Source organism: Neovison vison, chromosome 7 (genome assembly GCF_020171115.1).
Source record: "Neovison vison isolate M4711 chromosome 7, ASM_NN_V1, whole genome shotgun sequence".
NCBI classification, from domain to species: domain Eukaryota; kingdom Metazoa; phylum Chordata; class Mammalia; order Carnivora; family Mustelidae; genus Neogale; species Neogale vison.
Window position 1 is genome coordinate 57876455 of NC_058097.1, and position 16953 is coordinate 57893407.

The 16953-nt window shown below is 50.5% G+C and overlaps 1 protein-coding gene across 1 annotated transcript; it reads left to right on the plus strand.

Annotated features, from left to right (window-relative positions):
- The first annotated feature begins 197 nt into the window (after positions 1-197).
- Positions 198-11270, plus strand: LOC122912083 (zinc finger protein 345-like). Its single transcript, XM_044257406.1, has 3 exons — positions 198-385; positions 3096-3222; positions 7786-11270. The coding sequence occupies exons 1-3, from the start codon at positions 353-355 to the stop codon at positions 10194-10196; spliced, it is 2571 nt and encodes an 856-aa protein (XP_044113341.1). The 5' UTR covers positions 198-352; the 3' UTR covers positions 10197-11270.
- Positions 11271-16953: the final 5683 nt, after the last annotated feature.

Below are 16953 nucleotides of genomic sequence, written 5' to 3' on the forward strand. Positions count from 1 at the left end.
GACACCTAGGCTACAGAACTCCAGGGTGCGCCAGTCTCTGAGACCGCCAGAAGCCTGCGAGCGACCCCACCCGTAAGAGCGTAGCGCCTGAGGACGCAGCGAGGAGCCAATGAGGGCCGCGAACGCGGCATTTCTAGGCGAGCGCATCCGCTGCGGGCGGGACTTCCGGCCTCGTCCCCGCCCGCGGGGTTGTAGCCAGAGGTTAGGTCGGTTTGTCTCCTAAGGTTCCGGAGCGCGGGTTGGCATCGTGGTAACAGACGGTGAAGACCCGAGGAGCGGCGCTCTCCTCGCCGCACACTTTTGAGCCCGGGTGTCCGCTACCCTCCGGCCCGCTGCCGGAGATCCGAGTCCGATGGCAGCGGCCGCGCCCAAGGACTCGGCTAAGGTAAACACTCGTCCCCGGGACCTCCCCGCCGGCCCCCACCCAGACCCCGAAGGCCCGAGCGCGGGGCGCCTGCTCGCGGCCCTGCGGCCCAGGAACGGGTGTCCGGGACAAGGAGGCGCCGGTGGGCTGCGTGCGGGCGCGGACTCCGGGCTGAGGGGCCGCCGGGGCGGGGGCTGTAGGGGGCCCGCGCCACCAACGGGGGAGGGCGGGGCTGCATTGGTTCTGTCAGAAGCTGGGTGCGGCGCGGCGCGGCGGGTGAGGCCGGCGCGGTTGCTGCCCGCCCAGGCCATATCTGCTGACGATGAGGGGAGGTGGTCTAACCCGGGTGTCAGGGGGCTTTCTCGGGCCGCGGAGAAGCGCCGCCGCCGGGGGTGAGCGCGCAGGCAGGGCGCGCAGCAGGAGGGACTCGCGATGGTCGCTGGTAGTGGCCCGACAGCCACCGTGTCCGCTCTGGATGTTGGAGAAACTCGGAGAAGGGCTGAGGCGAATTGTGCGTGTCGCAGAGGAGAGGCGAACGAGGGGAGTGAGGGGAACCCCGGGGCTTTTGGTCGGTGACGCTTGAAGAGAAAACTGCAGAGATTATACCGCAGAGATGTTGTTTCTGTGGGAGCGACAGGGAGCAGCGTTTGGGACCGAAGAAACCGAGTCCAAGCCGTAGCCAGTGTGGAGAAGAGAGAGGTCGTCTTTTTTTTTTTTTTTTTTTTTAACTTTATTTATTTGACAGAGAGATCACAAGTAGGCAGAGAGGCAGACAAAGAGAGAGGGGGAAGCAGGCTCCCTGCTGAGCAGAGAGCCCGATGTGGGGCTCGGGCTCGATCCCAGGACCCTGAGATCATGACCTGAGCTGAAGACAGCGGTTTAACCTACTGAGCCACCCAGGGTGCCCCCCCCTCTTTTTTTAAAGGAAATAAAGGAAAGGAATGAAAGGTGTTATGAATTCCAAGCCCAGGAGTCTAAACTAGAAGGTCCAAGTATAGTGGCTTCTCATTGGCTGAGCTCTTGGGAGGGACGATCATGAAAAGGCTGTTATTGGCCGGGGGCGGGGGGGGTAGTGAAGTAGTATCCCCAAATAAGTTCAAGTCCATCTCTTTCTGTTGGACCCGCAGGTGATACCACCCAGTATGGTAGTGTCTGAGAGCTGCCCCCAGTGCAACCTCCCGACCCCAATTTAGGAAGGTTTCCCCTCATTAATTTTGACAGTTCTAGCAGCTGAAGGGAGGGAAAGTCCCATCAACCTGATGGAAGTTAACAGTAGGTTGCTTATCTTTGGGAGTGTCCGAACGTGTTTCCACAGGGTTAGGTGACTTAGGTGTTTCAGAAAATGGTAAGTGATGGCATCCAGTGGGCAGCTGGACAGGAAATTTTGGGAAACTGGGGGAAAGATTCATGATGGAGAGTTTGAAAAGTGATGGCTGCTGTGTGGACCAGGGTGGAGACTGGGATCACATTTGGGAAGGGAATGCAGAGTGTCATGGCAATGCTCCTAGTGGGTCAGAGGGACCTAGTAACGTGTGCTGAAGAGAGGTTTTCCTGCTCAACTCGTGGTCGGGGTTGCTGGGCGTTGTGAACACAGGTGAAGGAGAGAGGCAGTGATCTGGCAGATAACATGGACAAGCCTTCCGTGGGATGCTGGGACAAGTGATAGCTGAGGACATGGGGCGTTTTTGTTTGTTTGTTTGTTTGTTTAAGTAGGCTCCATTCCCAGTGTGGAGCCCAACAGGAGTCTTGAACTCAGGACTATGAGATGGGGACCTGTGTGGAGATGAAGAGTTAGATGCTGAAGCCATTTAGCCACCCAGACGGCCCCTCCTGCGAGTATTTGAGAGGCTGGAGCTGCTCTCTCTTCAGTGTTCTAGGACTTCACCAGAATTTTGGGGTCAGCTTTTATGTCATCCGGAGTGTTTCGGAGTCTTCCTGCCAGAAACGGTCTGGGGCAAATGTCATTTTTGCTTTTCTGTGCCTGGCAGAGAGGTCCTTAGGGCTGGTTGTTTTCAGAAAGGTCCAATAGTGGATGGTTGGTTCCCAACTGTGGAGGGCCAGCATGGGTAGTAGGGGAGTAGAAGACGGTGTAGGAGGATCCTAGGTAGACAGTGGTTGTGAGTGTCGTGCTGCAGGGAGGATTAGAGGCAGGTGAGGAGGCCTCTCAGCAGCATTTGAGGCTTTCCCTCAGTTGGGATCCTTGGGAGTACTGGGGTGGTAGTTGGAACCTGTTTCAGTTTGTCACATAATCCTTTGGTTGTCATGTGACAAGGACAAGTGTGAGTCAAGGGAGAGTCCTTGGGAAGGTGTGGGCTTTCATCTGTGGGGTCTGAAGACATGAGAGAGGTACAGTCTACAGAATCATGTAGACATGGAGAGGAAGTGTGAGCTAAGGGCCTCAGGGTCCTGGTAGAGCAGAGCCTGTAATTGGCTGTCTTGAGGGCACAGCGTGGGAGACTCCATGGGAATATCCTGGCAGGGGTTTGGGACTTGCAGGCCAAACCCAGAGCTTAGATTGCTTCCATGTGTCCCCTGCGTGTTATTGCTGAGCACTGAATAGTGATTGGTGGGAAGGTGAGAGGAGAGCAGCATTAGAGGCACCAGGACCTGGTGTTTACGGGAGGAGGGGAGCTGGGCTGGCAGGAGAGACCGGGGTGGGTGTGTGCGTTGCAACGCTGGTGGGTTCTCAGAGAGAGAATGCTCAGGGTTCCATGTTTTCCTTTCATGGTAGTGTGGTGTGACCTTTGAGGACGTGGCCGTGTACTTCTCCTGGAAGGAGTGGAGGCTTCTTGATGAGGCTCAGAGACGGCTGTACCACCACGTGATGCTGGAGAACTTTGCACTTGTATCGTCACTGGGTAAGGCCCTCAGCGTCCCCTTGACCTGCCCTGGACTCTGTACCCTGAAGACTCCCTTCCTCCATTCTTCAGGGGAGGGTTTGTCCTTCTCTGGTGTGGACTGTGTTCACTGCATGCTTCCCCAGCTTTCTGGGCAGTTGCTTTTGTTGCTGGCCCTGAGTTGTTGGTGTGCCCTTCTGTCTGCCTGCAGCCCCAGTACCCGCTGCGCTGAGCCCTGATCGGGTAGGATCACAGGTCAGTGGTCCTGCACTGAGGCTGATGGAATGCACCTTGCTTGCCCTCTCCCTGGCTGGGACCCTGTATCTAGGTCCGTGACTCATCGATGGCCTAGGTTTTGACCCCTCCCTTAGGTGACATTTCCCTGTGCCTGCCTGTGCCTGAAATTGGAGGCATTGGTATGCGCACTGCTGTAGTGGACCGTGGGCCGTTTCTCAAGAATGTCCTGTGTGGATCTTTCTATAATGTTTACATCTGTTCTTCTCCCTGGCCGCCTCCATTCATGTTTGTGAGGTATGATGGACAAATCAAATTCTATGACTGAAAGTGTTACATAATGATTTCATGTAGTTCAGCATTATCAAGTTCTTACCAAAATGAAGTGAATCAATATAGCCATCACTTGGCATCGATACTTTTCTTGTGCTGGTGAGAAATCGGAAGATCAACCCTCTGAGCAAATTGCAGCTCTACAGTGCAGTATTAACTGTAGTCAGCGTGCCCAATGTTAGTTCCTCAGAAGTGAATCCTTTTGTCATTGAAAGTGTGTCTCCCTGACCAAATTCTGCCCTCCTTCTCACGTGCACAAGTGCTGTTTCAGTCTCTCTTTCCCAAATAAATGGGTCCTTTTTTTTTTCCTCAAAAGTAAAGAGGACATATCTGTTAATAATGCCATACAGTATTGTCTTTTTTGCATAATGATTTCACGTGGCATAATGTTCTTCACATTGAGGCAGGTGGCGCTGTGTAGCCATGTTGTGGCAGTGAGTCTGCTGCCTTTTTTATCCATTTATTGTCTTTTTTAAAAAAGATTTTATTTATTTATTTGTCAGAGATAGAGAGGAGCGAGAGTGAGCACAAGAAGCAGAGTGGCAGGCAGAGCAGAGGGAGAAGCAGGCTCCCTGCCGAACAAGGAGCCTGATGTGGGACTTGATCCCAGGACACGGGGTTTAGTACTTAAGCCGAAGGCAGCCACTTAACCAACTGAGCCACCCAGGCATCCCATTTTTTATTGTCTTATTTTATTTATTTATTCCTATATGTTTTTTAGATTTTATTTAGTTATTTGAGAGAGAGACATAGAGAGTGGGAGTGAGGAGGTCAGACGGAGAAGCAGACTCCCCCTGGAGCTAGGTGCCGGGTGTGGGACTTGATCCGGGGACTCTGGGATCATGACTTGACCTGAAGGCAATTGCTTAACCAGCTGAGCCACCCAGGCACCCTGTTGCGTCTTTTATTTTTATCTTTATTTTTTTAAAGATTTTATTTATTTGACAGAGAGATCACAAGTAAGCAGAGAGGCAGGCAGAGAGAGGAGGAAGCAGGCTCCCGGCGGAGCAGAGAGCCCGATGCGGGGCTCGATCCCAGGACCCTGGGATCATGACCTGAGCCAAAGGCAGAGGCTTTAACCCACTGAGCCACGCAGGCGCCCTGTTGCATCTTTTATATGTGAGATTTCCTGCATGCATGTGTTTAGTAAACGTCCTTTCCCCACTTTTTCGATTAATTAATTGATTCATTCATTATACAAGGGGAGAGAGTGCATGCCCATAGACCATAGAAGGAGGGGGAGTAATAGGCAGAGGGAGAAGCAGGCTCTCCGCTGAGCAAGGAGCTCAGTGTGGGACTGGATTCCAGGACCCTAGAGTCATGACCTGAGTTAAAGGCAGACACTTAACCAACTGAGCCACTCAGGCGTCCCATGTTTCCAAAATGTTGTTTGTCATTTTACTATTTACTTAGTAATTTTACATTTTTTTGTTGATCTCTGCACCCCCTGTGGGGCTAGAACTCACCACTCTGTGATCCCTAGTCGCATGCTCTACGTGCTGAGCCTGGCAGTCCCCCCATAATATTCGTTGTCACTTTAAGCCTTGACACAGACTGAACGATGTTGCTGTTGTGGGTGTTGTGAACGGTCCTGCAGTGAATATGGACATGCAGGTAGTTTGTGCAGATAGTGGTTTTGTTGCCTTGGGATACACACATAGCTAGAAATGGCAATGGTGGGGCATAGGGTAGTTCAATTTTCCCGTTTCTGTGTGCTCTCGCTAATGTCTTCCATCGTGACTTCCCTAATTGATGGCCAGCAACAGCGTTCAGGGGGTTCGCTTTTCTCCATGTCCTCACCAGCCCGTCTTGGCTTTTTGGTAATCGCTGTTGTGAGAACTACGAGGTGATATGTTGTGGTGTTGGTTTTCATTTCTCTGACGGTTAGTGAGTGTGAGCTCGCACTGGCGCCCGAACATCTCCTCTTCACTCTTTGGTGTGTTTCTTTGGCTCTGCTGCAACTTTTCAGTTTGGCATAGTGGTGCTTTTGCTTTCGTGACCTATGCTTTGGGTGTCCTGTTCAAAAAATCCTTGCCAGGGCTAAGATTAAAGAGGCTTTTCCCTCTCTTTTTGCCGGGAGCTTTATGGTTTCCGGTCATGGGTTTCAGTCTTGCTTCAACTGCACGTGTGTTTCTAGGTACTGTGGGTGGGGATCCACCCCTACTGTTTGCATTTGGGGAGTCCGGTTTCGCAGCAGTGCGAGAGAGGGTATTTTTTCCCCAGTGTAGGTTCTTGGCATAATAGTGAAAGAGTAGTGGACTGTGTATGTGTGGCCATCCTTATGGGCTTTTCCTTCCTCCATTCCGATGTTCGGTTTTAATGCCTTTACCCGATTATTTAGCATCGTCTAGCTTTGCAGTCCAGTTTGAAGTCAGAAATGTGCCGCCTTCAGAAAGAAATGTGCCTTCTTTCTGAAGATTGCTTGGGCTTTAGGTTTTGGTTGATTCGGTGGCAGATGTCCCAGTGTCTCCTGTGGAGCAGGAAGCTGGGGGCTCTGCTGAGCAGGGACCTCAGTCGCACCTACTCTTGGGGCCGGTGGAGACGGCCCAGGCCTTATTGCCCACCCATCCCCACATGTCTCTGCTGATACAATCTGCAGGGATTTTTCTGTGTGCTTGTGCCCTCTTTTTTTAATTAATTAATTAATTAATTTATTTATTTGACAGACAGAAATCACAAGTAGGCATAGAGGCAGGCAGAGAGAGAGAGGAGGAAGCAGGCTCCCTGCTGAGCAGAAAGCCCGATGCGGGGCTCGATCCCAGGATCCTGAGATCATGACCCGAGCCGAAGGCAGCGGCTTAACCCACTGAGCCACCCAGGCGCCCCTTTTTTTTTTTTTTTAAGATTTTATTTATTTGACAGAGAGACATCACAAGTAGGCAGAAAGGCAGGCAGAGAGAGGGGAAAGCAGGCTCCCTGCGGAGGAGAGAGCCCAACGCGGGGCTCGATCCCAGGACCCTGGGATCATGACCTGAGTTGAAGGCAGAGGCTTTAACCCACTGAGCCACCCAGCGCCCCGTACTGGTCCGTCTTAATTGGACTGTTGCGCCCGCCGAGGCTCATGTCTTTCACATTGCGTTGATTTTTCTTGGGGCTAAGGATGGTATCTCTCCTTCTACCTTCCCGCTGATAGCAGTCCCACAGGACATTTTTCTGCGTCCATTGTGTCCTGAGTAGCTCTACGACAGTGCTGGCAGTGGGCTTGGCCTGTTTTCCATCAGTTCGTCTGTCTTCCTGGTGCGCTCTAGTTGCTCCGCTAGGGCTTGCAGGAGGAGTGCCTTGTGTATCAAAGGATGGACATGCCCCAGACATGAGCAGATGGGCTTAGAGGGAACCTGTTCCTTATGAATGGCCGCTGGCAGCGGTGGCACGTCAGGCCTGTGTTTGATCATACTGGGCACCATTCTTTGCTCAGCCAGAGTTCGGAGCCATTGCCAATGGCCACCCCCCCATTTCTGTCTTTCCTTCCTCGCCGTTGACCTTTCTTTTGTCAAGTGGATTCTACTCCTTTGGTAATTCTGTTTACTCTGGTACAGGGATAATCCCTGCATCTCGGGCATCCAATCTCACCCATTTCTATCACTGCTCTTTCTGTGTATCTCAGCATTCAGACGCAGGCATTTTGAAATGAGATAGTCACGTGTCCTTAAACTGCCCTTGACTGTAGTCCATTTCGGGTGATTGGCTTGTGCTCAGCCCTCTACTCAGCCAGAGGCCAGCAGCAGCAACCGTGGTACACAAACCTTTGGGCAGAAAATAAGCTGTAGACCTTGGCTCTCTTCCTTGACCTGCCCTAGTTTTCTGTCCTCCTAGTGTGTTCTCCCTAGTACGTTGGCGGCTTGGGCCCAGAAATGGCCCAGAAATGCCCAGTGGCCTGTCCTATAGTTGAGTTTCTTCTCTTGTGTGTGGAAAAGCATGCTATACCATCCTGCCTAGATGAGTCGGGTGCATGTGTGTGATGGGCTCACCCCCTCGCTACAGCCAGCACGTATTTCACCAGCATTTCTCTGCCTTCAGGTTGCTGCTGCGGAGCAGAGGATGAGGAGGCCCCCTTTGCACAGAGCGCTTCTGTAGGCGTTTCACAGACCTGGACGCCCAGGGCTGCTCTGTCTTCCCGGAAGACCCACCCCTGTGAGATGTGCGGTCCCGTCTTGAGAGACATTTTCCACTTGGCTGAGCTCCAGGGGAAAGAAAACAGCCAGAAACGGTTGAGGTGTGGGGCCTGCGGGAAACGATTTTCTTTCAGTGTGAAGTTGGAGCAGCAGCAGCAGCAGGAGCAGCCCACGGGAGCAAAACCATTCAGAAGCCGTGTGGACAGGGCCTCTGCTGTCAAGAGCTGGGGATCCAGTGGTTCGGGAAAGCCCTTTACCTGTGGAGAGGTTGAGAAGGACTTGCTGTCTGGCTCGGGGCATCTGGGGCAAGAGGCCACTCGTACTGGGGAGAAGCCACACACGATCCCCCACTGCAGGGCAACGATACGACGCGGAAGCAGTCATGGCACTTGGGGCGGATGCAAGAACGCCTTTGGTCCCATACACACAGATACTCGGGAGCAGGGTGTCCACCTTGGTAGACAGTCCTTTGTGTGCAGTGAATGTGGGAAAACTTTCAGGTACAAATCCTTATTTGCCATACACCAGAGATACCATACTGGAGCACGACATCATGAGTTTGGTCCATGTGGAAAATCCCTTGGGCAACGACCAACTCTGAATGAACATGGGAAGACTCAGGGTGGATCCAGGCAGTACACGTGCAGCAAATGTGGGAAATCCTTCAGTGGCAAATGTGTCCCCCTTAATGTCCAGAAATTGCCCAGTGGAGGGAAAAATTATGTTTGTAGCGGGTGTGTGAAATCTGTCAGCGGTAGCTCAGTGTTGAATACTCATAGGGTTCAGTCTGGAGATAGGTTTTATAAGTGTCGCATATGTGCAAAATCTTTTCCGTCTATGTCTGCCCTCTGTTATCATCAGCGATCTCACACAGGGAAAAGACAGTATGAGTGCAGTGATTGTGGGAAATCTGTTACCAGTAGGTCTGCCCTTCGTTCTCACCAGAGGGTTCACACTGAAAGAAAGCCTTATAAATCCAATGAATGTGGAAAATCTTTTGCTGGTAGTTCTGCCCTACATTATCACCAGAAAAATCACAGTGGAGTTACGCCTTACGAGTGCAGTGATTGTGGGAAATCTTTTGCTGGTAGTCTTGTCTTACGTTACCACCAGAGAGTTCACACTGGGGATAGGCCTTATGAGTGCAGTGAATGTGGCAAGTCATTTATGCGAAAAACTAGCCTCAGTGTACACATAAAGGTTCACTCAGGTGCAAGTCCTTATGAGTGTAATGAATGTGGGAAGTCTTTTACTGCTAGGTATTCCCTCCATTTTCACCAGCGTGTTCACACTGGGAAAAAGCCTTATCAGTGCCTTGAATGTGGGAGATCTTGTACTAGTAGTTCAGCCCTCCGTAGTCACCAGAGAGTTCATACAGGAGAAAGACCTTATGAATGCCGTGAATGTGGGAAGTCTTTTACTGGTAATTCGGCCTTCCGTTATCACCAGAGACTTCACAGTGGAGAACGGCCTTATGAGTGCTATGAATGTGGGAAATCTTACACTACTAGTGCTGCCCTCCGTTATCACCAGAGTGTTCACACTGGAGAAAAGCCTTATGAGTGCCATGAATGTGGGAAATCTTTCACCAGTAGTTCCTCCCTTCGTTATCACCAGAGATTTCACACTGGAAAAAAGCCTTATAATTGCAGTGAATGTGGGAAATCTTTTGTCACTAGTAAACAGCACCGTACTCACCAGATAGTTCATAGTAGAGAGAGACCTTATGAATGCCCTGAATGTAGCAAATCCTTTCCCCGGAAAGATACCCTCAATGTACACAAAAAGCTTCACTCAGGTGAACGGCCTTATGAGTGTAGTGAATGTGGGAAATCATTTACTGCTAGTTCTGCCCTCCGTTACCACCAGAGGCTTCACACTGGGGAAAGGCCTTATGAGTGTAATGAATGTGGGAAATTATTTACCGTTAGTTCTGCCCTCCGTTCGCACCAAAGACTTCACACAGGGGAAAGACCCTATCAGTGCAATGAATGTGGGAAGTCCTGTACTACTAGTTCTGCCCTCCGGCGACACAAGAGAGTTCACACTGGAGAACGGCCTTACAAGTGCCATGAATGTGGGAAATCATTTACTGCCAGTTCTACCCTCCGTTATCACAAGAGAGTTCATACTGGAGAACGGCCATATGAGTGTAATGAATGTGGGAAATCGTTTACTGTTAGTTATGCCCTCCGTTCGCACCAGAGTGTTCACACTGGAGAAAAGCCTTACCAGTGCAATGAATGTGGGAAATCTTTTATTAGTCTTAGTGGTTTTAGATATCATTACAGACTTCACACTGCAGAAAGGATTTAAAACAGCACAGAAGGTCAAAATTCTTGCTTAGTAGCATTTAGGCTGCAGTACAACCTCTGAGGTGGCCACCTACCTGAATTGAACGTGGTTCCCCAAATGTCCCCAGTGGAGTGACTTCCCATACAATACAGCCATTTGCAGAAAAATTGGGAACCTGCATCGTGCTTTCTGATGGGGGCAGTCACCGCAAGATGGCAGTCACTGGCAGTTTCTGGCACCTGGCAGTTCCCAGTAGTGTGCGTATGTCAGCACCCTAACATGGTTAATGATGTCGAGCTGTTCGCATTCTCGACTGGTCATCCAAATTCTGGGTACCTGGAACCTCTCTTTCCGTTCCAGTTAGGGCATGGATGTGACCATTGTTGATCCACAGTGGGCGTTGTGAGTTCTGGGTGGTGACTCGCACAGGAAGGCTCAGTCCCACAGGGGTGTTGCTGGTCTCCTGATGCTTTGATGACTATTTGCAGCTTCCAGGTCACCACACAGGAATTGTGTGCCCCGTGTTGCTCTGATTAATGTATCAATAAGTGCCATGTTTGTTTAATTACCTTTGATCTTGGATATTGTGTGCACTCGAAGGGGTGGTTTGAAAGCAGCATCGAGCTCTCCCACATGAAGGAATGAGCAGATCACATTCCATCCCATTCTTGCTGTGTCTCTGAGAGGAACATTGCAAATGTATCAGTAATACTGAAGTGCATATACATATGTACATACTCCAGCCTGTGTGTTAATTTGCATTATAACCCAAGACCTTTGTGATGAGCTGAATTGTATACCCAAATCCGTATTTTGCAGTATGACCCCCAATACCTCACAAGGTGAGGATAGTTAGAGCATCTTTAAAGACATCATGAGGTTGAAGTGGGTTATTAGGATGGACTCATGCGGTATGGCTGATGCCGTGAGAAGAGGAGATGAGGAATCCGGCACCCAGGGATGACCATGGGCGGACACGGAATCCCCATCTGCAAGCCAAGGAGAGAGGCCTCAGAAGAAACTAACCCAGCTGACATCTTATGTTCAATTTCGAGACTCCAGATTGGGGTGAAATAAATTTCTCTTGTCTGGTCACCCAGAGTGTGGTGGTGTGTTACATCAGTTCTAGCTAGTACAGCCTCCTCAGATTCACGTCTGGGTTTTGTGGTCTGGGTGCCAGGAAGCTGTGTGTGCCCAGAGGTCACCGTGAAGAGGGAGCACTTGAGACCTTCTCCAGTGCTTGTGGAAACAAGAATATTTTGCTTGTCCACAGCTGATAGCCCAGGCTGCCGGGCACTGTTGAGTGGAATCTCTACCCACATCCTTCACAGGAGCCTTGTGCAGTTTCCACTTGGAACCCCCCACAGGGGCAGGGGGACTGTAATTGGTAATCTAGATGATTGGGCAGTTAGGTACCTCAGAGAACACCTCAGGCCCCTGATGGGGTGTATGTCTTCCAAAAGGGTATCTCCAGATGATGTGCCTGGCTGGCCGGGATCAGCGTTCATAAATTCGTCACATTCAGACGCATAACCTGTGTAAGAGATCATGGTAAAATAACCCATGAATTCTGATTTGCCCTCTGGTGCTTACATGTCAAGGTGCAGGAGGAAAGAAGATAAAGACAAGGGACAGTTTATCCTCCAGGGATGTAGCTTTTGTGACCTCTCCGAGCCAGCATACTTGTTGGAATCCTAAAGGACTAGCAGACACTTGTTCTGAACCACCCTCCTCTCAGGTAGTCTCCCAGATACTCCCAGCCTTTAGGGCTAAGAACGCAGATCTTACTGGAGGAGGTGGTGCAGAGTCCTTTTCTTGTCTAATATCTCCCAAAGTCCTTGAATAAACCATTTGTCCCTTAGGTCGACTTCCCAGCTTTTTTTTTTTTTAAGATTTTATTTATTTGACGGAGAGGAAGGGGAAACACAAGCAGGGGGAGTGAGAGAGAGAAGCAGGCCTGCTGACCAGGGAGCCTGATGCAGGGCTCCGTGCCAGGACTTGGGATCATGACCTGAGCTGAAGGCAGTTAATGATCGAGCCACCCAGGGGCCCTGAATGTATGTCCCTTTCAACAGTACTGTTTTCTTCTGCATGTATACCACTCTTGGTGTCTTCATCTGTTTGGAGCATCTAGGATATTTCTAGTATTTACTCTTTGCAAAGGAGTCACTCTGTATTTTCTTTATAATTCCTTATGTGGATAGAGGTTTCATTTCATTTGTGCTAAAACTGAAAGGGCTGACGGGCACCTGGATGGCTCAGTAGGTTGATCCTCTACCTTTGGCTCAGGTCATGATTGCAGGGTCCTGAGATTGAGACCACATTGGGCTCTCTGCCTTCCTCTCTCTGCCTGCTGCTCTCCCTACTTGTGATCTATCTCTCTCGAAGAAATAGAATCTTTAAAAAGGAAAAAAAAAAACAACTTAAAAGTAGAAAAAACCTCAAAGCACTGTGGTTAGTCACAGGTAGGTGACTGAACATTGTCCTGAAAGGTCAAAATGGGGTCTGATGTGTTCACTGTTGTATTCTCATCAGGTATGTATGAGACTTCCAGAATTTTTTCCTGACACTCCTTGAGAGGGTTACTGTACAAGATCAGTCTTTTTTTTTTTTTTAAGTATTTAACTTATTATTTATTTCAGAGAGAGGGAGAGGGAGCACAAGCAGAGGGATGGGAGAGGAAGAATCAGGCTTCCCACACAGCAGGGAGCCAATGCCCCCCTCCATCCCAGGACCCTAGGATCATGACCTGCACCAAAGGCAGACATTTAATGAGTGAGTCACCCAGGCATCCCTGTCAGCCCCTTCTTTTTTAAATATTTTATTTATTTATTTGACAGAGATCACAAGTAGGCAGAGAGGCAGGCAGAGAAAGGGGGGAAGCAGGCTCCCCGTTGAGCACAGAGCCTGATGCATGGCTTGATCGAGGACCCCGGAATCACGACCTGAGCCAAAGGCAGAGGCTTTAACCCATTGAGCCACCCTGGCGCCCTATTGTCAGCACTTTTAATATGTGTGCATTGCTATATTGTAATTGCATTTCCTGGGGATTTCTGCCTTTCAGCCTCGTTTCATGTGTTTCTTTGCCACATGTGTGTTTCTTTTGGTACAATTTCTGTTTTCGTCAGTGCTGTTTTTCCTTTCCTCGGAGTTAGGACTACTTCCTTTTCCTTTACAAATACGACATGTATAACAACGAAGATATACGTTGGAATTTTCCTCATTTGCACACGGTGAGAAAGTTCTCCATGGATTCTTAGTCATCCGGGAAGGCTATTTCCTCATTTTTCCCCTCAGATCCTTTGTGTCCTGCCCAAGGTCATGGCCCCAAACACCTTACCACGTTTAAGTCCAGGGTGCATTCCTACTGTTATGGGAAGGCTGTGCAAAGTCTAGGCATTCAGAAATAGAAAAATGCATCCCTGCTTTGTGCTGCTTGCTGACTTCCAAAGTATAAATTCTGCCACTCTGGGAGCAGGATGTGCCCAGAGAAGGTGCTGAAGGACGAAGTGGGTGTTTGGGGGAAAACTAACCTTTGGCATATGCAGGCAGGAGACTTCACAACACTGGGCAGACAGCAGCTGTGCGGGCTGGGAGCTGGCTGGAGGTCTGCAGCAGCCTCACAGGCAGGAGACGTTAACCCTGAAGGGCCAGAGGGGAGGCACGTCTCCGAACACCCCGACTGGTGACTGAAGACCCAGCTGGTCTCACCTTGGAGCGACAAGCTTGTGTCCACCCTCTCAGTTCGGAGTCGCTTCCTCTGATCCCACCCAGTACACTGGAAGGTTTTCCTGCGCAGGTGATTCCCTCCAAGTGATTTATTCCCTTCTCTCTTGGTAGGAGTCGACTCCTCAAAAAACAGCTGACTGGGGGAGACTGAAGGGACAGTAGGGCCACTTCTGGCAGCTGCCTGGCCTAAAGGGACTGGGAGCCAGGTTAAGCGAGACCTTACCCAGAGGACTGGGATCAGTGCTGGCCTCCCTCTGTGTTGGTAGGACAGGAACAGGGCTCCTACCAGAAGGAAGAGCATCCCCAGGTCAGGCGAGTTCATGTGGGAATGCAGGGGGTCGAGGATGCTGGGTGGGAGGGCACGTGTGGTGCGGGGACAGGGGAGCACCTGCAGGAGGGTGACACAGCTGGAGATGGTTCAGGAAGGACCCTCTGTGCTGAGTCCCTTTCTTCCTCTGGAGCTGATGTTCCCACTTTTGGATCCCCAAGGTAATGTCCCGCCCAGAGCTCCGGTGGTTGTGTCCAGGTATGAGACACAGCACGGTCCAGAGATGAGTCTGCAATTCCTCCCACGTGGACCAGCATGTCTGCTGGCGCCTTCTGGTACCGATGAGGTGTAGAAGTCTGGACTAATCTCTTGCAGATTAAGTTGTCCACGATTATCTTTTTTTTTTTTAAAGATTTTATTTATTTATTTGACAGACAGAGATCACAAGTAGGCAGAGAGGCAGGCAGAGAGAGAGAGGAGTAAGCAGGCTCCCTGCTGAGCAGAGAGCCCGATGCAGGAATTGATCCCGGGACCCCGAGATCATGACCTGAGCCGAAGGCAGCGGCTTAACCCACTGAGCCCCCCAGGCGCCCTGTCCACGATTATCTTTAGGGGAAAAAACCTCAACAATTATGGGCGGTCAACAAATGGGACTTTGTTATACTAATGGTGCAGGGCGGTGGGGGGGGGGATGCAAGAGAATCTAGCCTGGGGGTCCCAAGCAGAGTAGGTTTGGCCACTCCCTGCAGAGAAAGCAGAGGCGGTAAAGCAGAAAGGCATCTCAGCAAGCCCAGCACAGAGAAGACAATAGCCAAACCGCTCAAAGATTGTCTCCAATGTGCCGAGTCACTTCCATGTTTAGAGAAGGAGAACGGGAGGCTAAGGTGGGTGGGTATATGCGGGTAGTCAGTGAAGGTCAAGTAGATCATAGTCCTGGAGTCAGTCATGGGTGGGGACTTGCTGGCTCAGGGCAATCCTTAGAGCGAGGCGTGGTGGTTTTGACTCCCATTTGGGGCTGCCTTGCCAGCAGGGTCTTCCGTCTGAGTCAAGAGACAAGCTGGAAAGAAGAGCCCAACTTGATAGTCCGAGATCAAAACCGGGGCAGCCGAGGTCCTCTCTTTGTCCTGAGAAAAGCAGTATGTATGGGTGAAGCCACCTTGGGCCTTCCTGCCAACCTATTAACCCTGAAGGTTTAACAAGCGTCCTATGCTTCCATGATGGACTAACCTCTCTCTGTTCATCTACAGGTCATGCTCTCTCTCCCGGAAAGAGCTGAGCATTGTGCATGCCACAAAGCAGAATGGAGCCTTCTGGGCGACCCGTAGACACTAAGGAAGGAGACCCCTTGTACAGCCGCCCAGCACTGTGGTAACGTGTGTAGCTGCACCATGGAGTGTGTGTGTAGTGCAGAAACATTTCAGACCTCTGTCCTCCCTTTTCTGGTTAACTTCCCGAAGCTTTTTATTTTTTTGGTTTTTTTTTTTTTAAAGGTTTTTATGTATCTGACAGAGAAAGAGTACAAGTAGGCAGAGCGATAGGCAGAGGGAGAGGGCAAGGGACTCCCCACTGAGCAAGGAGCCTGACATGGCACTGGATACCAAGACGCTGGCATCATGACCTGAACTGAAGGTAGCCGCTTAACCCAGTGAGCCACCCAGGCGTCCCTGCCCTAAGCTTTAAAAACCCAATCGTGAGTGAGGCAGAAAGGTTGGAGTTGGCCTCTGCAACAGGAGTCCACCTTCTTCCCAGCCTACTGATGAAAACTCATATTCCTTTCCCATGAACATTTTCTGTGCTCATCAAAGAGTCGTAATCCCTTAATAGGAGAAAAACAGACATTTTAGACATTAACTTTTTCAGGAGAGAGATAGATGTGTGCTGGAACGTTTCACAGCCTAGGTCATGAAATCCTGTAGTTATAGAGGAGATTCTGGTGAATCACAAGAATACTAGGTGCCCCATCCACAGGATCCAGAGGAAGGAGATGGAATGTTTTACTGTGTGCCCGTGTGACATGGAAACTGGTTAATGCAAAAAGGGGGTAATTTTGGAGCTCCTCTCCAAAAGTCTGAGTCCATAGGTCTCAGTTGTGGGCAGAAAATCACCATTTCTAATGAGTTGAGGTGATGCTGATGGGGAAGTCAGTGCAACGATGACACTGTGGAAGGAGTTTTCCAGGGAAGACGACACTGTCTCACTCCAGGCCCCGGTAGAGGGCGGCTGTGGTCGTACAGATTGGGGAGCGGCAGAGTGAAGGGTGCTAGTGCACAGCTGCTGAGTGCCTCTGCAGTGAGCCAAGCAGGCTGAAGCCTTAAAGGACTTGAGGTCCAGGGACCCGACTGCTGAAGGCTCCACAGGAAGCCACCTAGAGCCACCTGCCCCTGTTGCTTCCAACTCCAAATCCAGAAGGAGCCCGTTAGACTCAGGTGGCTCCCTGCCCTAGCCACTACTTGAGCAAACTGAAACCAAACCGGGACCAAATTCTCGTAAAAGCCTCCAGGGAAAGAAGCGGAAATGGAAGCTAAGGACAGGCCACCACAAGCAGGAAGTAGGCTGTCTGAATTGGGCGGTTCCCTACGTTACAGCCAATCACATAACATCCTTGCTTGGATTCCTTCAATTGGTCTAGAACAGCGTTTCCCCTAGTTTTGTTTGGTGCTGCCTGAATGGATTTGCTGTTTGCTCAAATAAACTCTTTGGGGGAGCAAATTATTTTTGGTGCCATAAAGATGATTTTCTTTAAGCACGGGGGAAGTACAGGTGGGGAGAAAGAGCTGCCAT